This window comes from Dendropsophus ebraccatus, chromosome 7 (genome assembly GCF_027789765.1).
Source record: "Dendropsophus ebraccatus isolate aDenEbr1 chromosome 7, aDenEbr1.pat, whole genome shotgun sequence".
In the NCBI taxonomy this organism is placed as follows: domain Eukaryota; kingdom Metazoa; phylum Chordata; class Amphibia; order Anura; family Hylidae; genus Dendropsophus; species Dendropsophus ebraccatus.
In genome coordinates, this window is record NC_091460.1 from 124,692,745 (window position 1) to 124,708,423 (window position 15,679).

The window sequence follows — 15,679 nt, forward strand, 5'->3', positions numbered from 1 at the left end:
AGTTAAGATTCAATTTGCAAATATTAATGAATTTGACCCTAAAAGACCCAGAATTTCTGGCTGCTTTGCTCATCTCTAGTACAAAATTTAGATTAAAACATAAATATCTTTAACATGTTTGAGTTTATATTTCTGTCGAGTTAACAAAATCTGTCTATAAAACAGTAATGGGTTACACAACACCTTTGTCCTGAAATATCTGTATGTAATTGTTCTTTCACAGTAACAAGTTCCATATTCTAGTGTTTGTTCTTTGTACTATGTCTTTGAATATATAATTCCTTAAAGGGCTATTTTGTATTTATTATAAACGCTCACTCAATGGTCAATGATAATACTATTTGTCACACTGCTTTCCCAGAAACGGGTAGGACCATAAAACTACGAAACAACTCATAGGCTTGTAAGATTTCCTGGGCAATTCTAAGGTGGGAAAGGATTTCCTTTGATAATAGTCAATAAGAGTTCAGTCTGATATATATTTTGACATTAAAGAACATATGGTCTGCATAGCACTGACTATTTCAATTGTCCTGGAAATAACTCTAGGTGTTGTAAGGTGACGCTAATCTCATTTTAGGCTTGAGTGCACACTTTCTGTCAAACAATAACTAAAAAACCAAGAAAGGTGCTCTTCTAAAAAAAAAAAAAAAAAATCCAAAAAGCAGGTATATCAGGATTGGAGGTTTTCAAATGATTTACAGGTAAGGGGAGGGGACATACATGTACCTTGTACTTAGTTAGGCACACTTATACAACCACACTACAACCATCGTTTGAACTCCAGAAACCACTACACTCACTGAGTCATCATGGATACAACTGGAAAAGTAAGAAATACTGCAATATACTGGAGCAAAGTGCATTAGAAAATAGCTGTAGGGGTTAAAAGGGATCTTTAACACATAGGATGAAGTAGTTGTAGACAGATAAAATTGTAGATAAAAGCTTACAAGTGGAAGCAGACAGTTTTGTTATTTGTTTAACATACTTTTTTTTTTTAATGCATGCAATTACTGTTATACTATGATTAACCCCTTCATGACCGAGGTCATTTGTGCCAGGATGTCCAGGTCAGATTACTGCAATGTTCCTCCTCGACTTCTAAGAGCCGAAGCCCTGTTTATTTTTTCACCTACAGGGCTTGTTAGGGGTGTCTTTTTTTAGGCCAGGGTCTCTAGTTTTTTTATTAATATCATATTGGTGTAAGAGAAAAATTATTTATTTATTTTTTTTTTACATATTTTTATTTTTATGATGGGCAAGGAGGTATTTCAAACCCTTAAGGTCAATGGCAATTTTCGTTTTTGCGCTTTCGCTTTTTCCACTTTATGTTTAAAAGGCCAAAGCTCTTGCATTTTTTTACCTAGAGACCCATATGAGGCCTCTTTTTTTTTGCAATACCAATCATATGTTGCAAATGACAGGCATTATTTTTCCATAAAATATTCTGCGAAACCGGAAAAAATCATTTGCACTGTTAAATTGAGAAAAAAAGGAATTTGTTTTTATTTCAGGGAGTTTCATATTCACGCTGTTCGCCCTATGGTAACACTGACATGTTATGCATGTTCCCCAAGTTGTTACGATTACAACAATATGTAACTTGCATAACTTTTACATTATTTGATGGCTTTTAAAAAATTAAAACCTTTTTTAGATAAACTAAATGTGTTTAAAATCGCTCCATTCTCAGGCTTATAGCGCTGTTATCCTTTGGTCTATGGGGCTGTATGAGGTGTCATTTTCTGATAATCTGTTCTTTCTATCAGTACCTTGTTTGTGCATATGTGACTTTTTGATCACTTTTTATTACATTTTTTCTAAATTTGATGCGACCAAAAATGCGCAATTTTACCTTTGGAATTTTTTTGTGCTTTTTGTCATTAACTGTGCGAGATCAGGAATGGGATAATTTAATAGTTTGGGCGATTACGCACGTGCTGATACCAAATATGTTTGTATATTTGTTTATTTAGTTATTTATATTTATAAAATGGGAAAAGGGGGGTGATTTGGACTTTTATTAGGGGAGGCTATTTTTATTAATAAAAACACTTTTTTCCTTTTTTTTTTTTTACATTTACAAGAAGTCCCCCTGAGGGACTTCCATATACACAGCACTGATCTCTCATAGAGATCAATGCTGTGTATATACGCAGCAATGATCCATGATACATTGCTTTGGCCTGCAATGTATTGCCAGCGTCATTGCGTATCTCTCCCCCCCGCCCAACCCCCCACCCCTCGTGATCACATCGTGGGGGGGGAGATCCGTCCCACTACACACCAGGGACATGAAGTATAAAGCATTTCAGTGCAGCTGTCAGGTTTAGCCGGAAGCGGTGCCGTTCAGAGCGGGGACCCCTCTCTGAACTCCCCCTGCGCCACCATGACGTACCAGGTACGTCATGGGACGCTAAGGGGTTAAACGTTTATTTGGGGGGGGTTATATGGGAGTTTTTAATACTTTTAAAAACTTTTGTTTTTTTAATTACACTTTTTTTTTGCACTTATTTTTTACTGTAAAACATTCAATCAATAGATCGCCAATAAATCAGTGTTACCGGCAATCTGTGCAGAGAGCCTGCTTGAGAGCAGACTCTATACATAGATGCCCGATATGACAGGACGGAGGTAAATGGCTTACCTCCGCCCATCGGTACAAGTGATCAGGACCCCTGCAGCATATCAGTGACAGGAGCTTGTCACCATAGATTGCGGCATTCAAGGGAATCGCAGATGCCTGTCATTATCCTCGGCTCCAGGGACACTGATGTGTGCAGGGCCACTCTCACTGTAGCTGTCCCGCACACATCTACAGCCCCTTACTGTCAGGAATGTATATATATGCTCCTGCCGCACGGGGCATGTGCAGCAGGAATGTATGTATACAGATTGCTAACGTGAAGGGGTTAATATACAGGAGAAGAAGGTAATGCAGGAGTGGGAGGTTGAGGGATCATAAGCATGTGAGCACAGTCTTGCATTTATTTCTATGACTTTTTATGTAAAGTTGTCTCACCAGACTGTGCTAATCAGCTGATCACTGTGTCTATCTCCCATCAGCCTCAGCAAACAGCTAATATAGGCATATATGCAGAGGTTATCCTCGTGGGGCAACCCCCTCGAATTGTCCCTGTATAGAAATCCTTATAGTAAAGAGGGAGGGGGGGGGTGCTGGCACTTTCCATGATTATTTTCAAAGAAGTCTAAAGTCCTGGAATATTTTTGGAAAACTAAGCACCTATGTTACTGAAGGTATGAGGAAGCTCAGCTCTACTTATACGGTAAAGGACGATGGACAGGTCATACTGGTCCAGCGGACACTTGAAGGGGTGGTGTCATGAAACAAAGGTGGTAAATTTAGATGTTTAGGACATGCTTGTATGTAGTACAAATGTGCTATATTTAGTAATTTAAAAATCTGTATAACTTTCTGACACAAGTCAATTTAACCCTTAGGGGACACAGCCAGTTTTCTTTTTTGCGCTTGCGTTTTTCCCTCCTTGTGTATATAAGGCCATAGCGCTTGCATTTTTCTACCTAGAGACCCAGATGAGCCCTTATTTATTTCACCACTAATTGTACTTTGCAATTGCAGACGTAATATTTGCCTAAAATATGCTGTGAAACCAGAAAAAAATTATATGTGTGGCGAAATATTAAAAAAAAAAAAAAAAAAAACAATTTTTTTTTTATTGGGGGGGGGGGGGGGGGATTGTTTTTACACCATTCGCCCTATGGTAAAGCTGACTTGTTATACATGTTCCTCAAGTTGTATTGTTTACAATGATATGTAACTTCTATAACTTTTATTTTATTTGATGGCTTTAAAAAAATGTAAACCTTTAAAAAAATATATGTTCCTTAAAATCACTCTATTACCATGCTTATAGCGCTTTTTTTCTTTGGCCTATGGGTCTGTGTGAGGTGTCATTTTGGTGCAGCTATGGGTTAAAAACTTTTTTTTATTTTTTTTGCGCTAGAGTACCTCTTTAATGCTTATAATCGCTACTGCTGCAACAGCATGGATTTCCCCCAGGACACACTCTTAAAGGGGTTATTCCGCTCTGAAAAACTTTTTATATATAAATGTTTTTGCAAGTATATATAAATTCATAAAGAGAGCATAGACATGGCACTCACCACTTGAAGTCTTCCTTGTTTCTTTATTCAGTACAAACAAACAGGTGTACAAACAGGTTAACGTGAGGACGACATATGCGTTACAGCGCATAAAACGATAAAGAAGCTATGCTTACCTCTCCATTCTCCCCTGGTGTCCTCATATGGGTCTTCAGGTCCCCCCACTGAACAAACCTGCCTCCACTTCTGAGACGTACTCGTCTCAGCTGTAGCAGCACGCTTAGCAAACCACTGGCTGAGACGCTTCTCTGAGTGGGCTGTCACCCCCAATTCAATTCCGTCTCGGAGGTGGAGGCATGATTGTTTAGTGTGGGGGACCTTAAAACCAATATGAGGAAACCAGGGAAGCATGGAGGAGATCAGGGGGGCATGGAGAGGTATGACTCTTAGACTGCATTCACACGTTCCGTGACAATTTTATAGCCTATTTCTTTTTTATTAGGCTATTCACACTTTCCGGGTTTTTTTCTCACAGATCCGCAATCCATTCCATGACAAAATAGGACATGTCATAACTCGGATAAGATCACAGCACAGATTCTCCCATAGAAGTCCATGAGATCTGTGTTTTTCACAGATTGCATTGATCTGAAATCCGTGCAGTCCGTGAAAAACACAGATGTGATGTAATCAGTGTAATGTAATTTAAAAAGCTTTAAACAGATCCTTGAAAAACACAGACGTGGATACAAAACGGATGCAGTCACGGATGTTTTTTCACGAATCATGGAGGTAGATAGCGGACTTCATCCACAGACCTTGAAAACCACTGAACGTGTGAATGCAGCCTTACCTCTTCTTCTTTATGCCTACATGGGGACTGTCAACAATCATTTGCGCATAATTGCGTTAATCAAATCTTTTCATGTACCTGCTATCTGCAGCTTGGTGCATGAAGATAGGATTCCCCAGCTCCATGTTGCTTAACCATGCAGAAACCACAACCATATACGCACAATGTAAATGTACTACAGTTTATATAGAAAATGACATTTTTGTTTCAGAAATTTCACAGCAAGTGAATACAGTTGGTAAAAACATAGAAAACATAGCAACTATACATCCTCCTTACATGGCTAGAGAGTTGGAATTCAGTTTGCTATACCCTTTGTAACCAGAGAAGATCCACTGCCACAAGCATCTGGTACTGGTTTATTCTTCTCTCTTTCATTCAAATAAACATGTATGATCAGCCAAGGCAAGCATTATTATTTACACTGGAGTGTTTACTGGAGAAGTGGGTGTTGTCAGCTACTCAGCCTAAAAACATTCTAATATAGAAGTCAATGGTGGACATTTATTGAGTCCAAAATTTTTAACCGTGGGCTTAAAAATATCCCCGATGCTTCCCGGATTTATGTATAGGTAATGTTAGGACGGGGACTAGGAAGACAAATAGTGCAGTTCCTGTCGCTGAAACCCGCCCCAGCTGTCCTTGCCTGCTTGCCTTATTCTGCCCTAAACGGCAGTGGACAACTGGGTGACGTTCCCTCTCCTGCTGCAAGGTGGAAACACAAAAAACAGGCCGAGAAGAATACACACAATAACGAGTAATCAGCAGACCAAGTCGGCAACGTTCGGTATACTCAGGTACAAAATTGGGGTCCAAAAGAATCATCGAGGTCCAATAGCCAGAGGTCAGATAAACAGGATAATCAGGTCAGAGGAATGCTAGATCAAGATACACTAGGGTTACTAGTCTCTATCACAGGCAAGGGTTAACAGGAACACAGAATATATATGAGGGCTGGAAAAACACAGTACACTGACTGGTGATGCTGACCACCAATCACAATAATAACAACCACCTACTACTGATCGGCCAGGAGAGGTGAATTCCCAGCCACAGCAAGGCAATAGGAGAACACCGACGTGCTGCCCAGCAACCGGCCAGCCACTAGGGACATCGATGGTGCGCCCCTAGCAACCTGCCGGGCCAGTCGCCAGGGTCGCCATCTTAACTGTCAGTGAGCCAGCTCTGTGGGGAGCCGAGCGTGTGGCCCGGCTCCTGACAGGTGCAATGCCTCTACATAAATCCTGTGCACTTAGTAAAACTTAGAACTTGGGCAGACATCTGTAACATTTTTTAGCTGGAAATTGTTTTATTCGGTGGATGCAAAAATACCTGCCCCCTTTCCACCCCTCTTTGGTGTTGTGGGGCCAGATGCGAAAATTTTTTCATAAAACACACATGTGCAAATAGATTTATTCCCATTTGGCCCCTCTGCGCCAAAAAATGCAACTTTAGCAGCTTCATAAATGCCCCCCCAATGAGTTGTCTTCTGACCCCTTGGCTGATAGTAAATCTCTGAACTGCTGTTCATAGAACGGAGCAGCAGCTCAGAACAATGGTTTCCTCAATAATTATGCACAGAAAATGATTTGCTAACTCACAATTTTCCATTGCTGAAGAGAACTTCAGCTTTTGCTTTTTTCCTGATATCTATCCCAATATAATTTTGTCTAAAATTAAAAAAAACTGATTCCAAAAATAACATAACCCAATCCTACCCCAAGTCAGTCAGACAATTCTACAGAAACAGTTTTTTGATCCCATTCCCATATTAAAGGGGTCGTGTCACAAAGCAAAATCACAAAGTAAAATCAGATGTGTACCACATACTGTACATATATGTAAAGGAGAGCAAAGGTGCTGTTTTTAGTAAAGAACATTACATTACTGTACCATTTTCCCCCTTTGAATCTGATTACTTCTTGATTTCCTCTTTGAACTGTGACCCTGCTGTTGCCAGGCAACAGTGCAGACACTTTCCCACTATCCCCCACGCTGCATGTAAAGTGAAAACCAATTGCCAGTACTAATCAGATCATGTGACTGGGATGGTACGGAGCATGAGTGACCTAAGATAGTGGATGCCTGGCGGGGCGTAGTCAGGGACAACAGGTTATGAAACAAAAAAGCAGATAGGGGGATTAGTCAGTCTATATCTCTCAAATGATATATATAAAAAAAATTGGAATCTGTTTTATTTAACATAATGCATCAGTATAGATCTAGTTTTCTTTGTTACACCACCCTTATAAATTCTTCAAATACAAAATACATAATTATTATCAAATCATATTTACATGAGGTTACCAGTGTGACAATAAAATTGTCACGTTTCTTCCTGAATGCAAAGCCATGACCAGACTGGCACCTTGAAGGACTGGACTGGAACCCAAAATTTTCTTCATATGACTTGAAGCGACTCTGTTCCCACAATTTGCCTCCCTAAACCATTTGTACCTTCGGATAGCTGTTTTTAATCCAAGATCTGTCCTTTCAAATTTTAAACTTGCAGCCCTGTGTCAAATTGGCTTGGCCTAATGTGTTTGTGCCCTAGGCGCGCGACGCCTCCCTGTCTCTCCTCCCCACCCTCTTCATCATTAGGAACGCCCCAGGCAGGATTTCTCCTATTCATCACCTGTCTAAACACTGCACATGTGGTGGATCGTTAATGGCACCTGTGCAATGTTCAGTGTTTCATAGGAGGAATCCTGCCCAGTGGCATTTCTAATGATGAAGAGGGTTGGAGAGGCGTCGCAGGCCTAGGGCACAGACACTCATTGACACAGTGTTGCAAGTTAAAAGTAGTTTTTTAGGACAATAGCTGCATCACCTGCTGAACGGACCCCAGGACAGATCTTGGATTAGAAGCAGCTATCCGACGGTACAAGCGGTTTTGGGGGGGGGGGGGGGTAGATTTTAGGTATAGAGTTGCGTCAAAGACATCCTGCCAAGTTGACACACTTTGAGAGTGGGCGCATCATTGGACTGAGAGGCAGGACGGTCGTTTTAAAAAATTGCGCACAGACCCTGGATGAACTGGGAAACACTGTGGGATCAAGTGACACCTCTGACTGTCATCTAGGGTCTATGCATTTAAATAGACCGGTCGATGTAGCCATATGAAGTTTGTTTTTACAGAATGAGTTGTGATTTTTTAACCATTGGAACCATTTTTGTAATACGGTGACCTACTAATTAACTTTCTCTGAGAAACTAGAAATGTTTCAACACTGGGATCCATTGGCTTTATTCCTTGCACGGCCTCAGGTAGTGACATCAATGCTTTTACAGAACTTCAGAGATTTTGCAGAGTCGCCCACTGACTACAGTGTCTGTTATGTGACTATGTACTAATCCCCTAGTCTGAAGTAATAACTAACAAAATTTTCACTTTTGCTTTCTGAGTTGTGATACATTAAGAACCATTCGTATGTAATGTTACACCCTAGTTACACTATGGAGCCAGTGACACAGTGACAGGAGATTGAATGCTAACATGCCCTGAATAATGAAATTAAATCCATTGCAAGTCAATATTGTTACACAACATAACCATGAAAAAGTCAGGACGTGATCCTTCCAGTTATGGAGAATCTGTTATATTTTTCAGGTTATAAAGTGCAAAGCTGCAGTGTTGTGGGGGCCACATCAACCGCTGATGATTGAGGAGATTGAAGTCGCCCCACCGAAGGCCCATGAAGTCCGTATAAAGGTAAATATACGTGTATCCTTTTCAGCCGGAATATCAGAATTTTTAAATTTTTCTTGGTCTAAATTAAAGTGTACCTGTCACTTTAAACTTTTAACATGTCTTACAAATTTTGATTGGTCAGGGCCTTAGTGTTCAAACCTCCACTGACAGCTAGATAAAAGTTTAAAGCGACTCTTTACCCACAATCTGAGCCCCACAAACCTCTTGTACCTTCTTATAGCTGCTTTTAATCCAAGATCTGCCCTGGGGTCTGCTTGGCAGGCGATGCAGTTATTGTCCTAAAATACAACTTTTAAACTTGCAGCTCTGTGTCAAATTGGTGTGGCCTACAGTGTCTGTGCATTAGACTTGCATAATCCCTCTGTCCCTCCTCCCCACCCTTTTCCTGCCCTAGGCAGGGTTTTTTCTTTTTTTTTTTTATAAATTCTTTTATTTAACAAACGCCAATGGCAGGTCAGTAAAGGGGACGCAGCCCCGCAAGAATAGCAGGTGCACAATAATAGTGTTTCGTATACTGAACAACAAGTCACCCGTGAAAAAAGAAACAGTGTAAAACTTGGTACAGCTGCAACTTGACACAGAGCTGTCTGGAAAAGGCACAATAAAGACGTTGAGGCGTCCCATCACCGACCTCCATACCCACTTTTTCTAACTTTTCCAAAGAGAAGAAAAGTACAGGCGATAGAGAGAAGAGATGAAGTGAATCCACTCCGGAGCCTAACATGACTCCAAGGAATGAGGCAAAGATAGGAGTAAAAAGGGGGGGGGGGGAAGAGCAAGGAACAAAGGGGGTTGGACGGGGAAGAGGGGGCGGGAGGGGGCAATGAAGACAACATAAAACAAGACAATACATATAAGGGGAGACAAATGGCTCAAGGAGAGCCCAGGGGAGACTGCGATCAAACCCACCTCAGACAGTAGGGGAAGCAGATTCTCCGAGAAGTTCTGTATATTCCGAGGATTGTTGGAAGTCCATCCATGGAAGACAAGTCCGGTAAAACCGAACATTGGAGTTCTGGAGGGAAGAAGTCAAGTCTTCCATTCTCATTACCTCATTCCCCCTTCCGAATCCAGAGAGAGATAGGGGGAGCCTCCACTCGTTTCCAATATAAGGGAATGCATGCTCGTGCAGTCATTACCAGAAAGCGAAGGATAGACAGGCGATATTGTTTGGTGGACATGTCGCTGTGATGAAGCAGGAAGAGCACAGGCGTGAAGTCTATAGTGGCACCGGACACCTTTCGAGCCACCTCCTGCACTGTGTCCCAAAAAAGGGTGAGCATGGGGCAAGACCAGAATATATGCAGGAACGTGCCCTCCGAAAGTCCGCATCTCCAACAGGTAGGATCGGCTTCGGGCCAAATCGAGTGCAATTTGACGGGGACCCTATACCAGCGCGAGACTATTTTATAGCCAGCCTCTTGGAAACGGGAGCTAATGGAGCATTTATGAGCCAGAGTAAAAATATCTGTATGCTGGGCTGGGGTCAACGTCAACTGCAGATCCTCTTCCCATTTGGTCAGGAACGGAGGGGGGTCCTGGTCGGGCGGCAACACCAACTCACTGTAAATTAGGGACAGGGAGTGTCGGAGAGGGCCCTCACCATCGCACAATGATTCAAAATACGTCTTCGAGGAGGACAGCTGATTAGGGGGGGGCAGTGTGCGATGGTAATGCACTAGCTGATTAGTGCGCAAAGGTCCCAGGAGGACCGGGTCCGACCTAACCACGAGGTCCGCAGCAGTCACCCAGGTCGAGTTGACAATAAATTCCGAAGCGACGCCCCAGGCTCGGAAGACTGGGTCCGAAAGGCCGGGTGTAAAATCAGAGTGTCCCAGAACGGGCATCATCGAGAAGAGGAATGGAATGAGGTGAGTGCGGATCTCAGCCTCATTGCACACCAAAATCAAAGGGCCAATGGAGGGGTGGAGTCTGAGATCGCTTAGAAAGCGACGCAGCAACCAGGGAATGTGTCTCAGGGGGATGCTGGTGAAAGACTGTTCGATGTCTACCCATAGTTTAACAGGTCCATGGTGGGTCCAGTCGATCACCCTAACCAAGGAGGAGGCCCAGTAGTAGCTCTGAATGTCTGGCAATGCCACACCGCCATGTACCTTAGCTCTACAGAGCAACGTCCTTTTCAGTCTAGCCGGCTTGGATCCCCAGATAAATTTAGTCGGAATGGAGGAAAGGGCCTTGAAGTAGGATTTCGGGATCTTCACTGGCACACACTGGAATGCATAAAGAAGTTTAGACAGGAGGGAAATTTTAAAAATGGAGCACCTGCCGAACCACGTGAAAGTCCCAGTACCCCATGTTTGGCAACAGGACTGGATATGAGCCAATAAGGGGGGGAAATTAAGTTGGTAGAGGTCTCTCAGGTTATTTGGTAGGTAAATACCTAAGTATTTGATGGCCTTCACGGCCCACCAAAACCCAAAAGAGGACCGAAGGAGGGAGACCGCACCAGGCGACAGAGAGATGTTGAGAGCCTCAGATTTGAAATAGTTTATTTTAAAATTAGAAAGAGAAGCAAAGGTTTCCAGCTCACGCATCAGGACAGGTAAAGAGGTAATTGGATTTGTTACAAAAAATAATAAATAATCTGCGTATGCCGCCACCCTATGTACGGTCTCCCCCACCTGGATCCCCCCCAAGTCCGGCGAGGCGCGAACTCTACGAAGAAAGGGCTTAAGTGAAAGGACAAAGATCAACGGGGAGAGGAGACACCCCAGGCGAGTACCATTGGCTATACGGAAACCCCCGGATAGGATGCCATTCACCCGGACCACGGCTGAGGGATTGGTGTAGAGCGCCAGGACCCATGACAGGAAAGTGGGGCCCAGGGCTCGGATTGTCTCCTCCATGAACACCCAATTGACTCGATCGAAGGCCTTCTCGGCGTCAGTCGATAAAAGCATCAGAGGGGTTCCGCCAACATTAGCCTTATGGATCAAGTCAATTGTGTGTATCGTGTTGTCCCAGGCCTCCCATCCAGGTAGAAAGCCTGCTTGGTCCAAGTGAATGACACCCCCCAGCGGCTGCGAAAGCCGCATGGCCAAGATCTTTGCAAACAATTTGAGGTCAATGTTCAAAAGTGAGATAGGCCGATAATTGGCACACTGTGTATGGTCCTTCCCCTCCTTGGGAATCACTGCGACTATTGCCCTGGTCATATCCGCCGGGGGGACAGCACCAGAAGACAGAGAGTTGAATCCCACTAAGAAATGGGGGGTTAACAAGGGCTCCAATTCTTTGTAATAGTGGAGCGTAAGACCGTTCGGTCCCGGCCCCTTCCCCGACTGAGTGGCCTTCAGTGCTGCCTGCCATTCAGTGGAGGAAATAGGGGCCTCAAGTCCTGACAGAACCTCCTCCGAGAGGCGAGGCATGCCGGATTCCGCTACGTACGCCTGAATTTTGGACCTAAAATCAGCACTGCAGGTCAGGGGGTTAGTCCGGTCACACGTGTACAGGGAAGCATAGAAGTCCCTGAACACCCTGGTGATATTAGCTGGCAAGTGCTCTACACCGTTTTGAGGGGTGGATATAGAAGGGACGTACGTACGGGAGCGCTGGACCCTCAGTGCCCTCGCGAGTGTCCGACCGCATTTATTTCCAAATTCGTAGAAATGTCTCCTGCATTTAGTGAGAGTGGCCTTGGCTTTATCATTCAAGTGTGTGCGCAGTTCCTCCCTGGCCCGTATCAGCTCCCCTCGCACCTCTCTAGAGGGAGACCTCTTATGAGAAGTTTCCAACTCGTGAAGGCGGCTCAGGAGTTTAGCAGTTTTAGAGGACTTCTCTCGTTTCAACCACGCCCCATGCTTGACCAACACCCCCCTTGCGACACATTTATGGGCCTCCCAGAGAACAGCAGGGGATATCTCCACCGATTAATTGAGTCGGAAATATTCCGCTAGTTCCTTCTTCAGGTCAGCCAAAATTGCTATATCCTGAATCAAGGAAGAGTTCAGCTGCCACTGCCATTGCAGCGGATAGGGCGTGGGAAGGGAAATTTGTAAGAGAACCATCGCATGGTCGGAAAAGGTGATATTGTCAATTGAAGAGTCCAGGAGGAGCGCCAGATCCCTATGTTTAAGTAGAAAATAATCCAACCTGGAATACATGTCATGGGGCGTGGAGTAAAAGGAATAGTCCCGGTCACGGGGATGGCACAACCTCCAGGAGTCAATCAATTGGTGATCATGTAGAAGTGAGGTGAGTTTTTTTTAGTGTGGCCCTGTTCACATGGGAAAAGCCTTTAGAGGTGTCGAGAGTAGGGTCCAAGGCTACATTGATGTCACCGCCCAGTACTAACACCCCCCCCGCAAAATCATCAAGAGCCTCAAGGTAACGTGCCAGTGCACTAGCCTGACCCGTGTTTGGCAGGTAAAGTGAGGCAAAAGTGAATACCTGTGAGGAGATGCGGCCCTTAACAAACAAAAAACGACCCTCTTCATCACAAGGAGATTCCATCAGCTCCCAAGGAAGGGAACGCGCGATCAGGATGGAGGTGCCCCTAGCCTTCTGGACCGGAGAGAAGCTGTGATATGCAAAAGGAAACCAAGAATTAGATCATGAGAATTTATGCGAAGACATCATATGAGTTTCCTGCACAAAAGCAACATGAAGATTGCGCTTTTTGAAGAGATTTAGCATAATGGAACACTTCCCACAGTCATGCAACCCCTTCACGTTGAGGGAGCCGACACGCAGCACCGTCTGGGAGTGCTGAGCCATGAGGGACAACACCACTGGTCACAAAGGGTGACAAACAAATACACGGGGAGAGGGGAACACTAGGGGGGGGGAGGGTAAGGAAAGGGCAAGTAAGGGATGGGGAAGTAGGCAAGAAGCAGGAAGAAGAGGAGAGAAGAGCTAGGGAAAGATAAAGTAAAAAAGGCAAGAGGAAAGCAAGACAAGGCTGCCCAAGAGATGGGCGGTCGACAGTCAAGAGGAAAGAGCACCAGAGGCAGGAGCTAGAGAGAGGCCCGCTGAACAGAAGGGAGGAAGAGAAAAGACGGGAGTGTAGAAAACCATTAGGGCCAGCTCCGGGCCAGCAACACATAAGGAACAATCACTGGAGCCACCACGGCCAAGAGCCCACCCACAAAAAGAGGGGGAGGAGACCAGGGCACAACATTACTTAGATCCCCTCACTACAGCATAAAACTATATAGGACAAAGATAAAGAAAGCATATGTAAGTAGTGCACCCCCCGGGATAGGGAGAGTGAAGAGGTGGAGATACACAGGGAACCCCCTCCCCCCCCCACAATATACAGTGGCAGACTTCCTTCCTGATAAGCCATGGAGTAGCCATGTGTCCAGCTGTCATTAGAGGCAGGTCGCCCCTCTGGAAGACACATATGTGAAACCAGGACCAGTAAGTCACAAGCAGGGCAAAAGGGTTACATCACGATCTAGAGGTTCTGCAACACCGTAAGACTGAATGTGTGGCAGCAGGAGTGCATCTCTAAGCTTGTAAGAAATCAGGCTTCCAAGGGCATCCCCTGAGACAGATCCAAAATTTCAGGGGCCTGACGCCTGGGGGAAGAAGAGGTGCTCCTCCGAAGCGAAGACCGGCGGCTGCGAGGTGGCTGCTGATGTGGCTCCGGTCTATCAATCGCCAACCAGTCTGGCACAGACACCGGCGGGACATCCAGAAACGAGAACAGCTGTGGTAAGTCAGCATGACGGCGTACAGTGAAAGTGGCCGGGCACAATCACCTGTATAGGGTGGCCCCAGCGATATGTAGCCCCGGCCTCTCTGATGGCCGACAGGACAGGCTGCAACAACCGTCGCATGTAGAGGGTACGAGGAGAGACGTCCGGGAAGAGCCTTATATGTACGCCCTCATACTGAACAGATCCAGAGTTCCGCACGGCCTGGAGGATGAGCTCCTTGCCCGAGTAGTAATGTAGGCGGCACAGCACGTCCCTGGGTGTAGTCATCTCTCCCTGCTGGGGCCTGGAAACTCTATGGACCCTGTCTATCACGAAGGTCCAATCCAGAGGAGGCGAGGTGGCCATGTTGAAAATCTCTGTGACCCGGAGGGTGAGATCATCCTCCTGGGGGCGCTCAGGGAGACCCTTTAGCCTGACATTGTTGCGTCTCCCTCTATTTTCCTGGTCGTCCAGAAGCAGGGAAAGCTGTTGTGTATGAGACTGGGAACGCTCCATGTCGCGTTCCAGGGAAGCCACCCTGTCAGTTATGGCGGCCATGGCATCTTCTGTAGTGGAGGTACGTTGCGCCAACTGTTCCACCTCTGACCGCACGGAAGCGATCGCTTGCTGCTGGGCCTGCTCAATACGTAGGACCACTGAGTCCAGGTCATTGCGGGTCGGAAGCGCCTGGATTAACTCCCTCAGGAGCTGTAATTCGGTATGCACAAGGGTACCTTGCTGGCGGTCTCCCGCCTGTGGGCCGAGGCCTCGGGGCGGCTGGGTCTGGGGGAAGAGCGGCCGAGAGGTAGAGTCCAGCGGGTCCTGCAGATCCACCTGACCTGCTTGCAGCACGGTACCGGAGGCTGAGGCTTTGCGGGACTCCCGCATGGGTTGCTGTGTAAGTGTCGGCGCCATGTTGGAATCGTCCCCGCCGGCACTGTCGGGCCGCGTGACTTGTAAGAAGCGGTCGATCCGCGTAACGGAGCTGGTGGAGCGGATCACCGGGTGGCTGGGGGTGTCCGCACCTTTGTCCTTCTTGAGAGGCATGTGGATGCTAGCCAATTAGTGAGAGGAAAACGGCAGAAACAGCGCGGCGACGCTGCTTCCTCATGGCCCCATGGCTAAGCCACACACCCCGGCAGGGTTTTTTCTAATCCTCACCTGTGTGAGCACTGCACAAGTGTTGGATCATTAAGGTACCTGTGCAGTGTTCAGACAAGTGCTGAATAGAAAAAAAAACTGCCCAGGGGCATTCTTAATGGTGAAGAGGGTAGGGAGGAGGGATGAAGAGGTGGTGCAAGCCTAGGGCACATACACTCTAGGCCAGGTACAGATGAAGCACTGAGTTGAGTATAATCAGGG

The 15,679-nt window shown here is 45.5% G+C and overlaps 1 protein-coding gene across 1 annotated transcript in view; it reads left to right on the plus strand.

The window, feature by feature from the left end:
- Positions 1 to 745: 745 nt before the first annotated feature.
- LOC138797766 (alcohol dehydrogenase 1-like) overlaps positions 746 to 15,679 on the plus strand; it is a 40,915-nt gene continuing 25,981 nt past the window's right edge. The window contains exons 1-2 of the mRNA XM_069978370.1: positions 746 to 830; positions 8,553 to 8,654. Of these exons, the coding sequence (XP_069834471.1) occupies positions 813 to 830; positions 8,553 to 8,654 (120 nt within the window). The 5' untranslated portion in view covers positions 746 to 812. The remainder of the gene's footprint in view (positions 831 to 8,552; positions 8,655 to 15,679) is intronic.